At 38.5% G+C, this 17,921-nt stretch overlaps 1 protein-coding gene across 1 annotated transcript in view; it reads right to left on the bottom strand.

Annotated features, from left to right (window-relative positions):
• The window catches only part of MPP2 (MAGUK p55 scaffold protein 2), a 68,164-nt gene that overhangs the window by 38,694 nt on the left and 11,549 nt on the right, over positions 1-17,921 (bottom strand). Inside the window, exon 3 of the mRNA XM_014061052.2 lies at positions 809-927. Within this exon, the coding sequence (XP_013916527.1) occupies positions 809-927 (119 nt within the window). The remainder of the gene's footprint in view (positions 1-808; positions 928-17,921) is intronic.

Below are 17,921 nucleotides of genomic sequence, written 5' to 3' on the forward strand. Positions count from 1 at the left end.
AAATAAACTAAGTGTAAAACAGACCCCAGGAGAAGGCAATGGCAAACCATTTCCATATGGTTGCCAACAAACTAGAAGTAGTGCAGCTGTTGGTACTATCCATCCAGTTATTGAAGCTTCACTAAAGTTACAAATAAATAAAATTATGCTAGTAAATGTTGGGAATCTAATGGTAAATATTGAAGATGCCAGGAAGGAACAGAAAGAAGTGATGGAGCAAGTATTAAAAGGCAAGCAAGAATCAATAGTCTTTCTTAGTGTGAAGGAAAGATTTAGATAAAATTAGGAAGAATTTCTGAAACATTACAGAAATTTCCCAGGAGAGAAGGAAGAAAAGAGATACTGCAGAATCACCAATCTGGAATCATCCAGGATTCTTTGAATTCTTTGAAACTCTTATTTAAACATGATTTTGCATATGGACAGTACATTATAACTTTTTTTGTTCCAAGAAGTAGGTTTCTTTGTTTTGTTATTCACATTTTCCTGGTTGGTCCTGCCACTGAGAATAGATTCTGCAGCTGTAAATAGTGCTTGTTCAGTAAGCAGTTATCAAAGTTAATAATTCTTTTCATAAAGTGGAATGGACTTGATTTTTTTTAATGAATAACAGATACAAATTTATTCATGAGGAAGGAAGGATAGAGGAGGGACAAAGGAACAGAGGAAATTGTCAACTAACCTATTTGGAAAAATGTGTTATGGTCAAGACCAAGAAAGAGTAAGTGATGTTGTGGAAGGGAGTGGAACTGAAGGTGCAGGTTTTGCTCAGCTACAATCCCGTCCCTGGCTACCCATTTAACTGTACCTTAGCCAATGACCTTACTATTGGACTCTCCATGAGGCCACGGAGAAAGATGAGATCCAGATCTCCAGCTCCCATGGAATTGGGGAGGTCACCGAGGTTGTCCAGGACCTGCTGCATAGCTGTGTAGAGAAATGATAGTACTAATATTAGTCTTATTAAAATAAAAATAGTGAAAAACAGAGAGTTCGTCTATCCACTCTAACCTTTCAAGAGACTGAAAAGGAGATGAAAAATAACAGGTCTTGTATATGTAGAACAGGGATGAAACCACACAGGCAGTAGAAAACAAGGCGAAAGTGGAAGTAATTCTTAGAAATATGTATGGTGGGAAGGAAGAGTTATACAATTTTTATAAATATTTATGAGTCACTCATTCACAAATACTCAGTCTCTTCTTATAAGTTACCAGTCAACAGCATTGTTCTGAAATCACTAGTACTAAGAAAAGAAGGCAATTTGTGATTATCTCCCCCCCCCCCACCTCTGAGCAGCACTTCAGGATTTTTCAAAGAAATTGCACTTCTTTTCTTCAGGTTTTTCCAGAATGATTCTCAAGTACTACAGGGTCACTTCAAGAACTGCTGCAGAGAAAGATGCCTTTGTGCTTAGATTATAAAATAAATTCCCTATTGAATGAAGATCAGAACTTCTTCCTTGCTAATCTCAGTCTAATGCTTTCACTGATGCATCACACTGTCTCTAAAAGTCATGTTTTTCTAATTAAATTAACTAGCCGAATGAATGAAAACCTAACATTTTGGGATATAGTTCATCTCAACATGTTCCCTTAACTTCTGTTGCCAGAAAAAGCTGTGTGTTTGCTGAAGCTATTTCATTAAGCTGCTTTAAGAGGATTTGAGAACAATCCATGGTTTTGCTATTATCATTTGTCATGCAGTTTGCCTCTGTGTTCTGCATTTGGTCAAGCTCACCTACTAAATTGCTCCACTGGAAATGGTTGGTACACCTGATTGCTGAAGTAATAATAAATGACTCAGCTCAGTGACTATAGAGACTTGAATCTTGCTATGAAAGTAAAGAATGAGAGCTAGGTAAGTATTCACAAGATTGCACATTGTGTTTCCAACCATGCTGATTATAATTACAGTACTATGTTTTATACCACTTTTTCTGATCACCCGTTCATTTGGATGAATCTGTTATAGGTAGACCTTAACATACAACCATAATGGAGCCATAAGTCATAATGGTTGTAAAACAGACCAGGCATGTGACCAACTCCAATTGTGCAATATTTTTCACAATTCTCTGATGATGGTCAAATAAGCAAGCCAACAGTTCACTGCACGTACAATTTTGCCAAAAACTAGTTGTTCTCATTTTCATAAAAACATCATTAAATACATGTGACTGTGGCATGCTGAGAACGGCCATAAATGTGGCCATTTACTGAGTGCCTGAAGTTCAGTCAGGGGGCTTGAACACGCGAGCTTTGCATCTGGGTGATAAGTCTCCTTTTTTGAGGTCAGTTGTAATCTCAAACAGTCGCTAAGCATCTTCAACAGTCAAAAGCTACCTGTGTAACCTGGATGTTGATTTTCCAATAAAGCTCTAAGTGACTTTATAAATCTTGGTGTATTATCAGGGTTCAGAATCAGATTTAGTCAAGTTGCTCTGCAGCATATTATCCAACCCACAAAGATATATAGATCATATTCAATGTATAAGCTGCCCACTTGAATTTATTCCTTTCCAGCCTATGCTGAATGATTCAGATGGGAGATATATCCAAAGCTAGAGGGACAGAGTCTTTTAATATTCTACTTCTTTTGGAAAAATTAGGTCAAACTGACATCCCCTCCTCTTATCAGCATATCCAGGGCAGAAACTAAGATAAGCAATCCCTTTGCTTTTTCCACATGCAAACAAGCACACTTCCTATACCCTGATTAACATTGGCAGAGTGCCACAGGCATTGGCTTCGTCTCCATTTCACAAATTCATCTGTACAGGATTTAATAGCTAAGATTTTATTCTCAGTCAGTCAACAGGGCAGTCTTCCAAAGCTGCGAGGGAAATTATTTTTTAAAAACCAGCAACAGTCACATCTAAAGACAAGTATTAATTACTGAAGCTCTTCCAGTGATGCATCTGTTGCTAATCTTATCTCATTTGTTTCTCTGCGTGAAAGTGTATTTGATCTTAATATTGAAAGCACAACAGCAAAGGCAGTGGAAAGAAACAAAAAAAAACAGGTTGCATTTTCTAAAAAATAAAAGGAAAGAAATCATTTTGGACAATAAATCAAAGTTATTGTTTTTTTGCCTTTTCCAAACAATGTTCTTCAGCATCACTTCTGTCCATATGCAATTTCCAGAGTGAATCATTGGGCCTCACTTAATTTTTTTTCAAAGATTATTTTTCAAACATTAATTACAAAAATTAACAGGAAAATTAGGACGTAGCAAACAAAGCATAGGATTTTGGCAAATTACTGTTCTTTGAAGTGTGCCCTGGGATCCAACATGAGCCCATTATCATTCCAAAGACAGAAGAAAGTTAGAGGCTATAGATCAGTGTTTTTCAACCTTTTTTATGCAAAGGCACACTTTTTTCATGAAAAAAATCATGAGGCACACCACCATTAGAAAAGGGAGGAGCGGAACACCGAAGGAGACGCGCCACTGGTAACACTTACCAAGTTGACAGCGCGCGTTCTCCTCGCTGCTCCGGTCCTCCGCGATTGTTGCTATGGGCGCACGCATGGGATGTCAGTGACGTCCCTGCGTGCGCTACCTCCCAGCGGTCCCCTCGTTTTTAAAGTAAACGCGGGGCTGCAGGGACTTAATAGAGGCATCCCTGTGTCCCGAAAGCAACTTTCGGGACACAGAGATGTCCCGAGGCAAAAACACCCGGCGGGTGTTTTTCCCACGGCACACCTTACACTATGTCACGGCACACTAGTGTGCCGCAGCACAGTGGTTGAAAAACACTGCTATAGATTATCACTCAACTTACAAGCATTTCTATCTCCCCGGGGGGTCTTGGAAAACTCATCAGGCCAACTCATTGCATACATCTCATCATGGTCATCTCACTGCAGCCAAACTGGTGTGACCATCTCACCACAGGACAACTCACCATGTATCCTGCAGTGAGTTGGCCTGATGGAGACATGGCTGCAGTGAGATGGCCACACTGGGTTGGCTACAGCAAGATGATAGCAGCAAGATGGCCAAAGCGAATTGATCCATTCTGCTCCTCAGAGTCTAGGAAAGTCAAATTTAAGGGATTAAAGAAGTGAGCAGACTTATCTGGACATACATTGTGGCAGCCACTTTATTGTTAATAAAACTCTCTTGCTCCTTTGCCTTTTTTGACAGTAAATGCAACTTGCTCTCAACTTTTTGAATATACATTTCAATGCAATGTATACTTTCCACATATTCTATTTTCTGCTTATACTCTATTTTCTTCAGAGCAGTTTTAGAGTATGGAAGTATTAATTGTCTTTCCTTTGTAGCAGTGTGAAGTAGTGAAATCCAATGAAGGACTTTGGAAGCAGGATAGGAAGAGTACTAACACTGTCTACCAAAGTGTAGACAACTACCAAAGTATTGAAGAAGACTCCTGAGAATACTGTGGACATTCAAAAAAATAAACAAATGGCTTAGTGAAGAATCAATCCAGAATTCTCCCTTGAGATACAAATGACCAAGCTCAAATTATCCTACTTCAGACATATTGTGCAAAGACTAGGGAAGTTTCTAAGGCTTAGAAAAGGAAAGAGGATGATCAGAAACAAGGTGTTACAGTGGCAATGAGTATATTGTCAGTGGACCTGAAAGAACAGGTTATTGATACATCACCATGGGGGGGAGATCTATGTGGTTGCTAGGAGTTGGCAAAAAATAATGCCACATAAATCAGACCAACCCAGGCATCAGGAAATCAGTTCCCATCTTTCTAAATTTTCTACTGCAGACCTGAAGGAGAATGGTTAACCTTGCTCTGTAAATATATATTGGTGTTTTTTGCAGATAGAATTTTTAAAAATATACATGACCAACTCTTGCGTCAATTGCCCAAAGTCACTGGTATGAGATGGATGTCATACAAAATGAGTGAGTGAATGAATGAAATTTTACATTTCATTGAACTAATAGAAACAGAAATATATGGTTTATAAGAGATTATGCAATAATAAGCAGTATACTAAAGTCTTGAATAACCTTTTAAAAAAGAATCAGTACACAATTTTACCTTTTGCCTCAATATTCTCACTAAAAAGGAAAATGCCTATTTTCTCAATGGAAAGGTAACAAATCACATTGCCTACATTCATTAATAAGACAAATATGAAAACTTTTTAATCCGCAAATTTATCAGAATCACACATGCAGTTTCAATTTCTTCAAATGGGTGAAATAGCTTTAAATGATACAGAAACCCAAAGAAACACATAGAATTTGGATGTCTTATAAATCAAAATTCAGAGCATTTTTCAACAGTTATAAACTGTTGATGAAATGACAACACAAGTTAAAAACTGTATGATTAGATGGGTGCAGAATTTAGATGTAATCGGTGTGCAATTGTAACCATTTCAGTGAAAGTAATCTATTACACAAAATATACTTACAGAAAAGTGGTATAAAATGTTTTACTACTAGCATATAATTCAATTACTGATTACTAACATGGAAATGTTAACAACAGGTTGGATATTTTTTCTTCTTTCTTAAAAATGGTTAATAAAAATATAACAAAAAGAGAACATAAAACCGCTAAACTTTACATTTTGCTGGGTGTCCTGATTGAGAAAAAGGATAAAGGAATGATGTTCTTCCTAGTTTTACCTACCCAAATCAAGCAGATTGCTAGTTGATTTTACTTCAAGTCTGATGACAGAATAGAATTCTCTACTGAATATGAGGGTAGCACATTAGCTATGATGCAAAACGCAGTCCAGGTGTTATATATCATTCTAACTTTTGCCTCAGCTTACTGCTGTCTAGAAAACTGATCCATTCCTTTCAGGTCAGGTGTGTCCAACCCATGCTCGCATGCCACAACTAGTAATGTGGACCCACAAGATTATAAACTTTTAACATTAATATGTAATTTATATACATTAACTATATTTTTATATACAACCCAAGACAACTCAGCTTCACTCAATGTGGTCCAGGGAAGGCAAAATATTAGACAACCATGTTCTAGGGGAATGAGAGGCTTTGCACAACATTCATTTCTATACAGAGATCAGATCTCAGAATTGCTTTGTACATAAACCCAGAATTGCCTTGCACATAGGCCCTTGTACATATGTTTTCTCTTCAAAGAAAACTAATGGCATTTGCCAGTCAGTCTCATCCTGTCTTTCCCTTTCTTACATTCCAACAAGGCATAATAAATCTTTCTAAGGAAGAAGATGAGGAGGGGCAGGAGAAGAGGGATATTTCTCTAATGAACACCAGATGGTTGTCACTGTAATTATCCCTAAGGCATTGAAGGACATCACAAAGCATCACCTAAGGTCTTGAGAATAATTACAATGATCACTAACTATTCATTGGAGACACAAAGAGACACAAAGAAAGGAAGCTAACCATACCCTCATGTGTTATGTGAGAATGCCACCTGCTGAAAACAGCCTACTTTTAGACGGCTAACCTTGGTATGTTCAACATGTCTAGGTTCTCAGGATCACATTTCCACAAGAAATTTAGAATTTAGTGGTAAATAGCATATAGTGACTAATGGGTTCCCAAACACCATGTATATGAAAGAATGCAAGAAGTCTTGTCTATATGAAAGAATGAAATAATTCAGATGAATCTGGTTTCAAACTGGAAATACACTTTTATCCAAGAAATAATTAAAGAATAGGTTACATTTATGTGGAAATCATAGAATATTCATCAACCCTTGGTAAGCAACAAAGCTAATGTTGATCTCAGCTATAACTTCATACAAAGAAGTACACAGTGTACCAGATGGTATTATCACATATAAACAACACACCTTTCTATTTCTTTTCACCTGGAAAATGAGGTTACTAGCTAACTTTGGATGAACAAGAGAGGGATGAATTCTAAGTGCTAATGAAATGTATGTATGAAGTCTGACAAAAATTGAAAAATACTTCTTTTTCAAGAGTACTTCTAGACCAGCAGTCACAAACCAGTGGCCCTGTAGACTGGTGGTCTTCAGAAAACAATATATTTGCAGGCCGGTGCACACGGGTGGAGGAGTTGCTCTGGGATGACCAATAGGCCAGTCCGGTGACTAAAGCTCTACAATATGGGACCGGCCGGGCAGCTCGTAGTGGGGCTAGAATTCTCTGCCGTAAAGTGTGGTGTAATGTTGCAAGGAGTAATACAGCCCTTGTCAGCCAGAACAAGGTAATGGTGCTGTTGTGGCAAGGGGGGAGGTGGTGGCACAGGTGGGCCAAAATGGCAGTGCCGATAGCCAAAGCCTTAGTGTGCAGGAGTGGAGTGCCACTTGCCTTTGTGCAGCAACAGCATTCTGCCTTCATCGTGGTACATTTGATCCAGCTGATAGTGCCAAGGCAGCCCTTGTCTCTCTCCCCTTCAGGTTCAGTGGGGTAAGCTATGGCTGGGAAGCACTACAGTGAGAGAAGTGGCCAGGGTCAACCCTAGCTTTGCTGTTCATGGTAGCAAGGAATCTTAAATACGGCTGAGAATAAACATTTGTGTTGTAGCCAGCTTGGGCACTAGATTGGCCCTCTCCAAACTTCGTCTCTTGAGGACCCCGGCCAAAGTTTTGCATGCCTCTCACTTAAGCGCAAAAAGGAAGAGCCCAAATGCTAAATTTCACCAGCCTCAGAAACCAGGGATCCTTCAGGCATTCCAGCCATGTAAAGGCCATTCAAATTCACTGGTTTTTCACAACTCGAGCGAGCCGCGCAACTTCTCCACCTGCCTCCCATACCTGAGACTGCTGAGCACCATCCACCCCAAATCAGGTGGTGGGAAGGGATCAGCTGGCTGAGGACAGTGCCCTTCTACCACCTGCTACCCTGGCAAAGGTGAAGCAGAAGCAGGCAGTGGTGTATTGGTAGTGCGTCCAGCTCAATGAGTCTGGCCTGATCTCAGCCGTGGTGGCGGCTCTGACCCAATTGTGGCTGCCAATGCTGTGGGCAAGAACTGGTCACACCAATCCCACTTCATGGCTGTGCAGACAGAGCCTGCACCGCCCACTTCTCTCTGCTGTAATGCTTCCCAGATGCGGCTTACCTCTCCGAACCTGAAGCAGTGGGAGGTGAGGGCTGCCTTGGCGCCACCAGCTGGCACAAATATACTGCGATGAAGGCAGAATACTTCACTTCCACACACTAAGGCTCCAGCCATCACCAACATTGCTTCAGCCCATCTGCACCACTGAATCCTCTTGCCACAACAGCACCATTACTTTGTTCCAGCTGGCAAGGACTGCGCTTGCATGTTGTACCCCTTGCAACGTTCCACGTACCACCCTCTCAAGCAGAAATTTCTAGCCATGACTGTCCGGCTTGTCCCATATTCCAGAGCTCTAATCACAGAACTGGCCCACTGGTCATCCTGGAGCAAGACCTCCACCCAAGTGGTCCGTGGGATTTAATGTTATGAATTTAGTGGTCCCTGAGGTCTGAAAGGTTGGTGACCCCTGTTCTAGACTATCCCTGAGCTGATTGACCACCATACTCTGCATAGTTGATGGACATTGAAAAAGGTTATTTTCCAACATCCAATCTGGGCCAGTCGTTGGGACCAGAGATTCTGCCTTCTGAGCTTTTGGACTCATGCTGGAGTCCATCTTCAGGGAATTTCTCTGTATGCTCTGGGCTATTATCTGTGTGATATTTATATGGTGGTTGTTGCATGCAGTTTTTTAGATGTAGATTGGGGTGTTGATGGTTGGCTATTAAGTCATTGGCTGTTGTTTCCTTGTGCTGCCAAGCCCCTGCTTCCTAAGTACTTGATAAGCTGGGAGTAAATCAGCACTCCTGTTGATGGATCAGGGTCCTATTTCCTAGGCTTCAATCACCTACCTGCCTGTTTTGTGCTTGCCTGTCCAATAATCTTACTAGCTGCAAAATTGAATGTATATCCTTGTTTATTGCAATGTAAGACTACCAATGAGTTTGGATCTCCTCATCTGACCACTCGTTTATGTTCCTGCAATCTGGTGGTTAGCTTCTTTCCTGTCTGGCCTATATAATCTCAGGGACAATTCATGCAGGGCATCTAGTAGATTACATTGGAATTATTTCCCACTTCCAAGCAATCTTTCCAGTGCATAATTTGTCCTCGTATGGTAGCCTCTGGGCAGTGTGCAATGCCCACTTACAGATCTCGGAAGCTGCATTCTACTGCTTCTGAAATGTTTTTGATATATGGCAGGTTGTGCCATGTAGTTGGTCTTGTGTCTTATTTCTTCTTTTCTCTCCACACCGTGTTGTTGTGCAGATACCTTGTAACAAATTATTGTGGGTACCCATTCTGCCTGAATTGTTCATTATATAACTGCTCTCCAGCTGTTTGGCTTGCAGGGTGTTACAGTACGTTCTGCTGTACAGTATAGTGTTTTTGTGTCACAGTGGATGATTGCTGTTGAAATTCAGAATGTGTGTGGTGTTGGTAGCCTTTCTATAAACTGTGGTTTCTAGGCTTCTGTCTTTTTGTCTGTTGACAAGCACATCTAAAAACCGTAATGGTCTAGCTGTTTCTTCCTCCATTGTGAACTGTATATCCGAGAGGATGGAGTTCAGTATGTCATGAAAGTCTTTCAGCGCATTTCTTTTGATGCTGACAGATGTGTCATCCACAGTAGCACCAAAATTTGGAAGTGTAGTTCTGAAAGAGTTTTAGTTCACTCAGGACTGTTTTTGCAATCTCCTGATATTGGGTATCCCATGGGTGTCCCTTTTATTTGTTCATATATTACCTTTCCAAATGTGAAGAAGGTGTGTTGACAGAATAGCCTCATGATTTGTGTCCTTCTTAAGTTGTTTTGATCTGTGTTGCATTGTTCTTCTTCTTGTTTTCTATTTATTACTTCATATGCTAAGTGGAGAATGAGGGATGTAAATAGGGACACTACATCAAAAGAGACCATGATCTCATCTGTAGCCACATTTAAGCCTTGTAGTTTTGTCAGAAATTGTGTGGATCATGTGACTGTGCTGTTCGAGGGTTGGGTCAGGAAGCTTAGGTGTTGTGCCATTTAGCCAGTTTGTATGAAGGAGTGTCTCATAGCACTACAATAGGTCTGAGGGGGGCTCCTATTTTCTGTGTCTTGGGGAGTCCATAGAATCTTGCTGGGGCAGGATCAGTTCCTCTCATTTTCCACCATTCCTTCTCCATTATATTGTTGCTCTGTTTGAGCTGAATTCTGTTTGACTTTCCAACATGCACTGTGCTCTTGGAATTCCATCAACTCTCCCTCATTCATTTCATTATCTTTAGGAAATCAAAATGTGCTTAAACTTCCATTCTAGTAGACTTGTCTTGGGCAGTGAAGAATGGCATTATATCATCTTGGCCAAAGAGTTCCATTTTATATGAGTAGTCTTTAGTAACACTGATTCTGCGTATGGTATTAGAGATGAAAGATGATATGTGAGCATGTAGAAGGCATACTGATATTCTACATCAATTGCTCAAGAGAAGTCATTCGTTGACAGACACTGAAGTGGCATGGAGGAAAGAAAGAAAAATGCACCTTTAACTAAAGATTCTCCTTGGGTCAGCTTCTGTCTTATCTCAAATCAAACTTGACCTGGCTCAATCAAACTTTCATTTTCAAGGGTAGTCAATAATTTTCCACATCGTCCTACACAATATCTTCCTTAGCCACATCAACGTAACTCTTCATAGGACCACAGTCTATCTTGCCAAATAGAAGTGATAATTGATCAAGTGGCTTATATTAAAAGAAAAGAATAAAGGAAGTTACCTTGTACATAATTAAACTTTCAGTTTATCTAGCATAGTATATTGTATTTTAGGGATGAAAAATAAGTGGCCCTCAACATCTGCTGAATCATAACTCTTAGCACAGTTCAGCAAAGGATTTTCTAATCACCTGCGATCTCATCCTTTTAATTAGGAAAGCAAAACACTGGATTTGAGACTCTGCATTCAAAACATTTACTGTACATCTGATCTATAGTCCTTTCATGACAGGGGACCATTATCCAACAATTTAGGAGTGCTGTGCTTGATATGTAGGTGTCAAATTAAATGTACTGTAGCAGGCAACAAAATTATTCCAAACCAGTAATAACTGTCCTTGTTTTGTGTTCTCTACCTTCCTTTCAAGATCCTAAGCAGGCAATTGACACTCTGAAATAACAGTCTGAAACAGTTCAACAGTAATGTGAAGTTCCATGAAAATAATACTAGCAAGCCTTTTTCTTGAAATGTGACAGTAATTTCTGTTAGTGTGCAATAGAGGCATTAACAAAGAATTCTCAGCTGCTTCCTGTCTGAGCACTGCTTGATTCAATATTTTAACACTGAAAAGTGTTAGCTGCTAAGATGCTGGTCCCTCTTTCTCCAGCACTCACCCAATTACATCTTCGTTTCTGTGGCAACAGGAGAAAAGATTTGCATCTAAGGTTATATTAAACCAGGATGGAGAAAGCAAACATTTAAATATTGTCAAAACTGTTTACTATAACTGATATAATTTTACTATTTTTCAAAGTAGTTGACAAAGATTGGTTGGGGTTTTTTTGCAAAGGAAGAAACTGCAGTTAAAATGACCCAGTATACCTTAAAAAAAGGTTTGTCCCAGAAATATTTCATGCCAAATGACATATACTGACTGAATTCTTGGGCATAGTCTTTCATCTAACTTGTTGCTTGATGAAAATTCTAGCAGTTCTAACATATGCAATATACCGGTACTTCTCTACAGAGGGAATGAGGTATTTAAACACAGACGCATTTATGTTTTACTATTTGTAAGGAAAAACAGCATCCTTTAGGGAACACTACCATTGCACAGTCTAGAGCTGTGTTTCTCAATGTTGGCAAGTTTAAGGTGTCTGAATTTCAACTCAGAATGCTTGCTGTGAAATTCTGGGAGCTGAAGTCCTTACACCTTAATGTTGTCAACATTGAGAAATACCGATCTGTGGTATGCATTGTTTTGCATTTTGCAAGTTTGAAGCTTCTTATTCCCTCTAACCCTGTGTTCCTTTAATGTATTACATTAACATTTCACCTAATTACCAGCCAATCAATGACCATTCTGTCTAGGACTTTTAAGAGTTCAAATTCAGACCTAGGGAAGTCTTTAAAGAAAAAACTATATACTATAGTTGTAATATAAGACATATTATTTATAAGGGTGTCTATCAGAAGAAAAGACCAACCAAAATATAGCATAGGGAAAATGGATGAGAGGGAGGTTTAGGAAAATAACCAAAATAAATGGACCATTATTCCTAATAATTTCAGAGGTCTTGGATAAATTTTTATCATTTCTAGGCAGCATAACTATTTTTACAACTTTTTTCTCACCCTTCAGATTTCTGGACATCAACTTCAATTCTTAACAACACCTGTGTTACCAGATTGGAAAAGGATGTGTTATCTTCAAATATTTTTAATGAGATAAACCAGCATATGAAAGAGCTCTTCACACGTAAATTGGTGTCTTAGCATTTAGCTGTATGTGCATTAGAGTTGAGATATGCATTTTTTCTTCCTAGACAGGAAAAGCTGAATCAGGATGAAGACTTTAATAATGCAAGGAAACAATATTTTAGGGCAGTGTTTCCTAACCTCAACAACTTTAAGATGTGTGGCTTCAACTTTTTCAGGGAGAGGAAAGATAAAAACATATTATCCAACTTGAAAAATAGCAGCTGTGACAATATATGCATTCACATTGTAAATACAGAATCTAGCACACAAACTTTATCCTCAGTTTGATAATTCTTATTTCAGACATATTTTCCAACACTTTCATGCTTGTGTACATATCAATGATGGCAATCCTACACAGCATCACTAGGATTTTAGATTGTGTTTCCTATGTAATCAGTAAAGTCAGACTTCAAATTTAAATGAGTGGTGTAACCAGGCTTGGGGTCTGAAGGTGTGGTATACCAATGCTGTGCCTGTGTTTGTTACTGCTGTTGTTTCTCATACCTTGGTTGCTGTTTATACTTGTATGGGTTTTATATTGTTTCATGATTTTTTTAATGTGGTTTTTAAATGTTGTTAGTGAACTGTTTGGTGTAATGGTTATACATCAGGCTAGAAAAAGGAGATCATGAATTCTAGTCCTTCCTGCACAAAACAATTTGGGTAACCTTGGGCTAGTCACTTTCTCTCAGCTCTAAAAAAGAAGTAATTTCTTAAAAACTTTGAGAAGAAAACTGCAAGACTTGGACAATCTCCTGAGGATTGGACACAATTGAGTGGAAGCCAAGAATAATGTTGTTGCCTCAGAGTTATGAACTTCATATGGGGTTCATATGGGTTTGTCTGTTCCTTCATTTGAAGGAACAGACAAACAAACCACTTGCAGGAATGTGACAGTTGAAGCCACAATTTTGAAGACAATTTTCATTGTCAAACTTAGGATGATCTACAATGATTTTGTAAATATAATAGCAGCAGAAGCTGTTCTGGGATAGGCAGCCTCTTTGAATAGCAATGGCAATAGCACTTAGACTTATATACTGCTTTACAGTGCTTTACAGCCCTCTCTAAGCAGTTCACAGAGCATATTGCCCTTAACAATCTGGGTTCTCATTTGACTGACCTCGGAAGGATGGAAGACTGAGTCAACCTTGAGCCTGGTGGGATCTGAACTACCAAATTGCAGACATCTGGCAGTCAGCAGAAGTAACCTGCAGTACTGCACTCTAACCACTGCACCACCGAGACTCGGTATGCCTTGCAGTGAGGATATTCAAGGTGTCAATCTTACGCATAATCACTTTTCTTCTGCTGCATATTTCTGAGTAGATACAAAACTAGATTACATATTACACAAGTGAACATTTGCTCCCACAATAGATGAGTCATGAAAAACACAAAAACTGACACCCAAGCCACCTCTAAATCACCCTCTTTCTATATTATGCTAACCTCAAAGAAGTCATTATTTTTATTTAACATGCCACTATGGTTCACAGATGCTGTGATGATAGCTGATTTTTTTTTACAATACCTTGAACTATAAACTACTCAATCCCATTTTAGCAGGTTGTACAAACTTGGTTATTCAGCTATTCTCACAATTCTGAATAAACTTAGATTAAAGTTGAAATAACCCCCCTTTTTCAAACTAAGGTACAGCCTGTCCCATCTCTTACAATACTCAAAATGTATCTTGAAATTAAACTCAGTAATGTACCTATGAAACTTTCCTCATAGGTCTAATTTATTTCCTCAGTCAAATCAAATCATATTTGGGTTAAACAAGATCACAGTCCAAATTAGAAGTGATTGCAAACTGAGCTGACCTCACAGTATGGTTCTTAGAATGCAGATTCCTTAGTTCATCTCCAAATATTTCATAAATAAAAAATATGAGACCCAAACTGTAAACCTTTATTGACAGATTTTTAAGTCAAACATAGAAAGTCCTAAGCAGAAGGTAGATACAGGCACCTCCAAAATGCAGTTCTATAAATCTATTCACTCTACAATATAATATGTTTTTTTAAGGGTATGTTAATGTGTTATTAATTCAATATCGAATCCTGCCCAGTCTCTTACACTATGTAATTTTAAAATTGTTGCAGTTGGCATACATTTCCTCTTGGTAAGTACATGGAAAATGAATTGCAACATTGGAGCTTTTATTTATATGCATGGCTAATGGGCACTGCATTGCTCAGAGACATATGCATGCACACGCTCAGAGCCTGCAAGACACCTGAGGGAAAAGACAGTAATCAAGAGTGTTACTGAAATAAGTGCTAATTATTTTTGCCACACATGGTTGCATATTGTCAGACTAATGAAGCCAATTGATTTTAACAAAAGTATTATGCAACATACCTACAAAGATCAGAATTGTGCAAACTATGATATTCTCTATGGATTTCAAAGAAGCAGGATAGGAAGAAAACAACTTGATGGCACAAAAATCAATCAAGCAAACAAACAACATTAAAAGGACCAATCCTTCCGAATAGGCAACATAGAAATTTAACATGTATCCCTACTCCATGCCTGAAAGCTAATAAGAACTCTTAAAAAGATAGTAATCATAATAATAACTAAGCTACTAAATTTATATGTCACCTGATTCCCTGTGATTCAACAAAAGAGGATTTTTCCAAGCAATCTGATCCTGTTTCTTTGATTTATTTGAAGACCCAGATTGTTGGGGGCAATATGCTGACTTTGTAAACCACGTAGAGAGTGCTATAAAGCATTGTGAAGCAGTATATGAGTGCTATGGCTATTACAGCATAAGAGAAGCAACTCATCCAGTTAAATAAATAATAGACTTTTATAAAGTAATGTAATGATTTATAGTTTCAAATTTTTGTCCTCTTTTTTAAAAACAATACATGGACTTTATATTTGTTTTTACCAAATCCTTTGGTTTAACTGAAGCATATTGAATTTTGACAATTGTATTTCTTTTATTATTATGTTACTTTCATCCATCATCATCATCAATTTATTTTCTATAATTTAATGCAAAAAACATGATTAAATTAGTCAATCCATTTTTGCAGAATCATAAGTAAAATCTATTTTGTCCTATTTCTATAACTCTCTATGACTTTTGTAAAATCTGTGTGAAAAGTCTTCCTTACTATATTTTTGTGTTTTTTCACCAATGATGGACCGACAGAATTTGGGGGTTGTGTTTTTTTTAGTCAAGAAACATACTAGAACATTTGGAAAGTGTGGGTGGAAAAGTACCAATCTGTACATTAGCACAGGCAGTTCAGATCAGTTTCCATGAGAATTCTTAGAGATCTATTGTGGCCAGAGCAGGCCACAGCTTGTAGTTACCACTTTCTTTGAGTTTTCATGGTCACTGAGCAATTTACAACCAACTGAAATGTGTAAATTTGGGCCACCTAGACCAAATCTTGTGGTCTCTAGAAGATGTATTTCTGAATTAGGCAGGAAAAAGGCAAAGGCACTGATTGCTATGGCAGTTGATTAACTGATTGACTGAATGCCATACAATGTCAGGGAACATGCTAGACGCATGCTAAACACAATCCAGTATTGACAACCTAAATTACTAGTTCATTCTGTTAGGGGTTTGTGTGCCTATCCTTGATGCACCGCAGGGGGCAAACTAGCTAGGTATGGGAGAATTAATTGGATATAGATAATCCTCAACTTACAACTGTAATGGAGCCTACCCCAGGGGTGAAATTCAGCAGGTAGGTTCTGACAGATTCTGAAAAACTGGTAGCGGAAATTTTGAGTAGTTTGGAGAACCAGCAAATACCACCTCTTGCTGGATCCAGAGTGGGGTAGGAATGGAGATTTTGCAGTATCCTTCCCCTGGAATAGGGAAGCAATGGGGATTTTGCAATATCCTTCCTGTGGAGTGGGGTGGGAATGGGGATCTTGCAGTATCCTTCCCCTGAAGTGGGGAGGGAATGGGGATTTTGCAGTATCTTTTCCCTCCCATGCCCACAGAGCCGATAGTAAAAAATAAATAAATGAATTTCACCACTGGCCTGCCCGTTACAGTAATAAGTCATGACAATCCTAAAGTGGGATCTCAAATGTTTGGGATGCCAAATGCTTGTTAAGAAAACCCATCATTTGCTATTGGGCTTTTGTTTTATTTTTTTGCTGAAAACTGAAAGTAAACACTGGCTTTCAGCAAAATCTTTGTAAATTAGAGTCATGTGACTGCAGTGTATTCAAACAGCTGTAAATGCAGGCTGGTTGCTAAGTGGCCAAAATGCAGTCACATAACCATGAGGGGGATATCAAGCCTTTTGGAGGTTCCAACATAACTTTGAATGGTCATTAAGCAACCAGTTGAAAGTTGAGGACTATCTCTAGTTTGTACTGAAAGCCAACTTCATTGGAAATGGCAAGGGTTAATGAGAAATAGGACAAGCAAGGCACTGGGAAGATGGACAGGCTAGTCAATGTTCAAGACAAGCAGCAGAGCATAGAAGAAAAGAACAAGGTCCATTCACTTTTTTAAGAATCTCCAAAATCTGGAACTGCCAATCTGCTGCCTACCCAGGATGTTTTGACAAACCTTCCAAAACATAATGCAATTTGTTCCAGGTTTAAAACAAAACATCATTTTTTTTATTTCGTGCATTCCCTAATGCCATTATTGAAACTTATTGGTATCCTGTTCCCTACCCTGGTTTTAAAAAAACCAGAAATTCCTCAGAAGCTTTCTCAAGTTAAGTAAAGCAATTGGCAGGTCTGTTTTTTGCAATCCCAAATACCACTACCATTAACACCAGCAATTTCACAGAATTATAAATCTGGAAAGGATCGTTTTGGCTTTTGAGTCTAACCCTCTATATTTTCTTCCTCTTCAAAAATCAGTAGTAAATCAGGAGTTATGAAGAGAGTATTTTCAATATTCCAGTATTACTTCAGAAGATGCAAAACCAACCCACTTCAATCAATTTATCATATTTAGAAAGTGGCTTGATTACCTCTTAAAGAAAAATTTGTAAAATTTCACCTGGTTTCTGCATGTAGTGTCTGAATTGGGGCTATTTTGCTAGTTCTTTTTAGAAAGCTGAAATGTAGATTTAATTATTATTATCTGGAAGGGGAAAAAAAACCTGCCCATCCCTGAAGGGCAAGTAAATATTTCTTTAATAAACAAATCTTGTTCCAGGCTTAAAACTAATGGACAATAACCTAATTCCAATATAATAGTTGAGAATGCACAGAGACATGTTGAAGGCTTATTAGGTTTCCATTCCCTCTCAAACTCATTTTAAGTTCCTGGACGTAAAAGGCTCTCCCCAAATGCAGGAAACAGTTGTTTGCATTGGATGATGATGTCTTGGGTGAATTCTAACTAATGGGATGTTCAAATTATTATCCTATAATAAAAAAGAAGTTCTTTGCTTGTGTGTGAGCAAGGGGCACAATGTCAGGACAAGGCTGAGCATGTGTCCATGTGTCAATGAATTGAGATTAAACAGGTA

Source organism: Thamnophis sirtalis, unplaced genomic scaffold (assembly GCF_051295495.1).
Source record: "Thamnophis sirtalis isolate CommonGarterSnake01/CBP01778 unplaced genomic scaffold, rThaSir2_p1.2 scaffold_4, whole genome shotgun sequence".
NCBI lineage: Eukaryota > Metazoa > Chordata > Lepidosauria > Squamata > Natricidae > Thamnophis > Thamnophis sirtalis.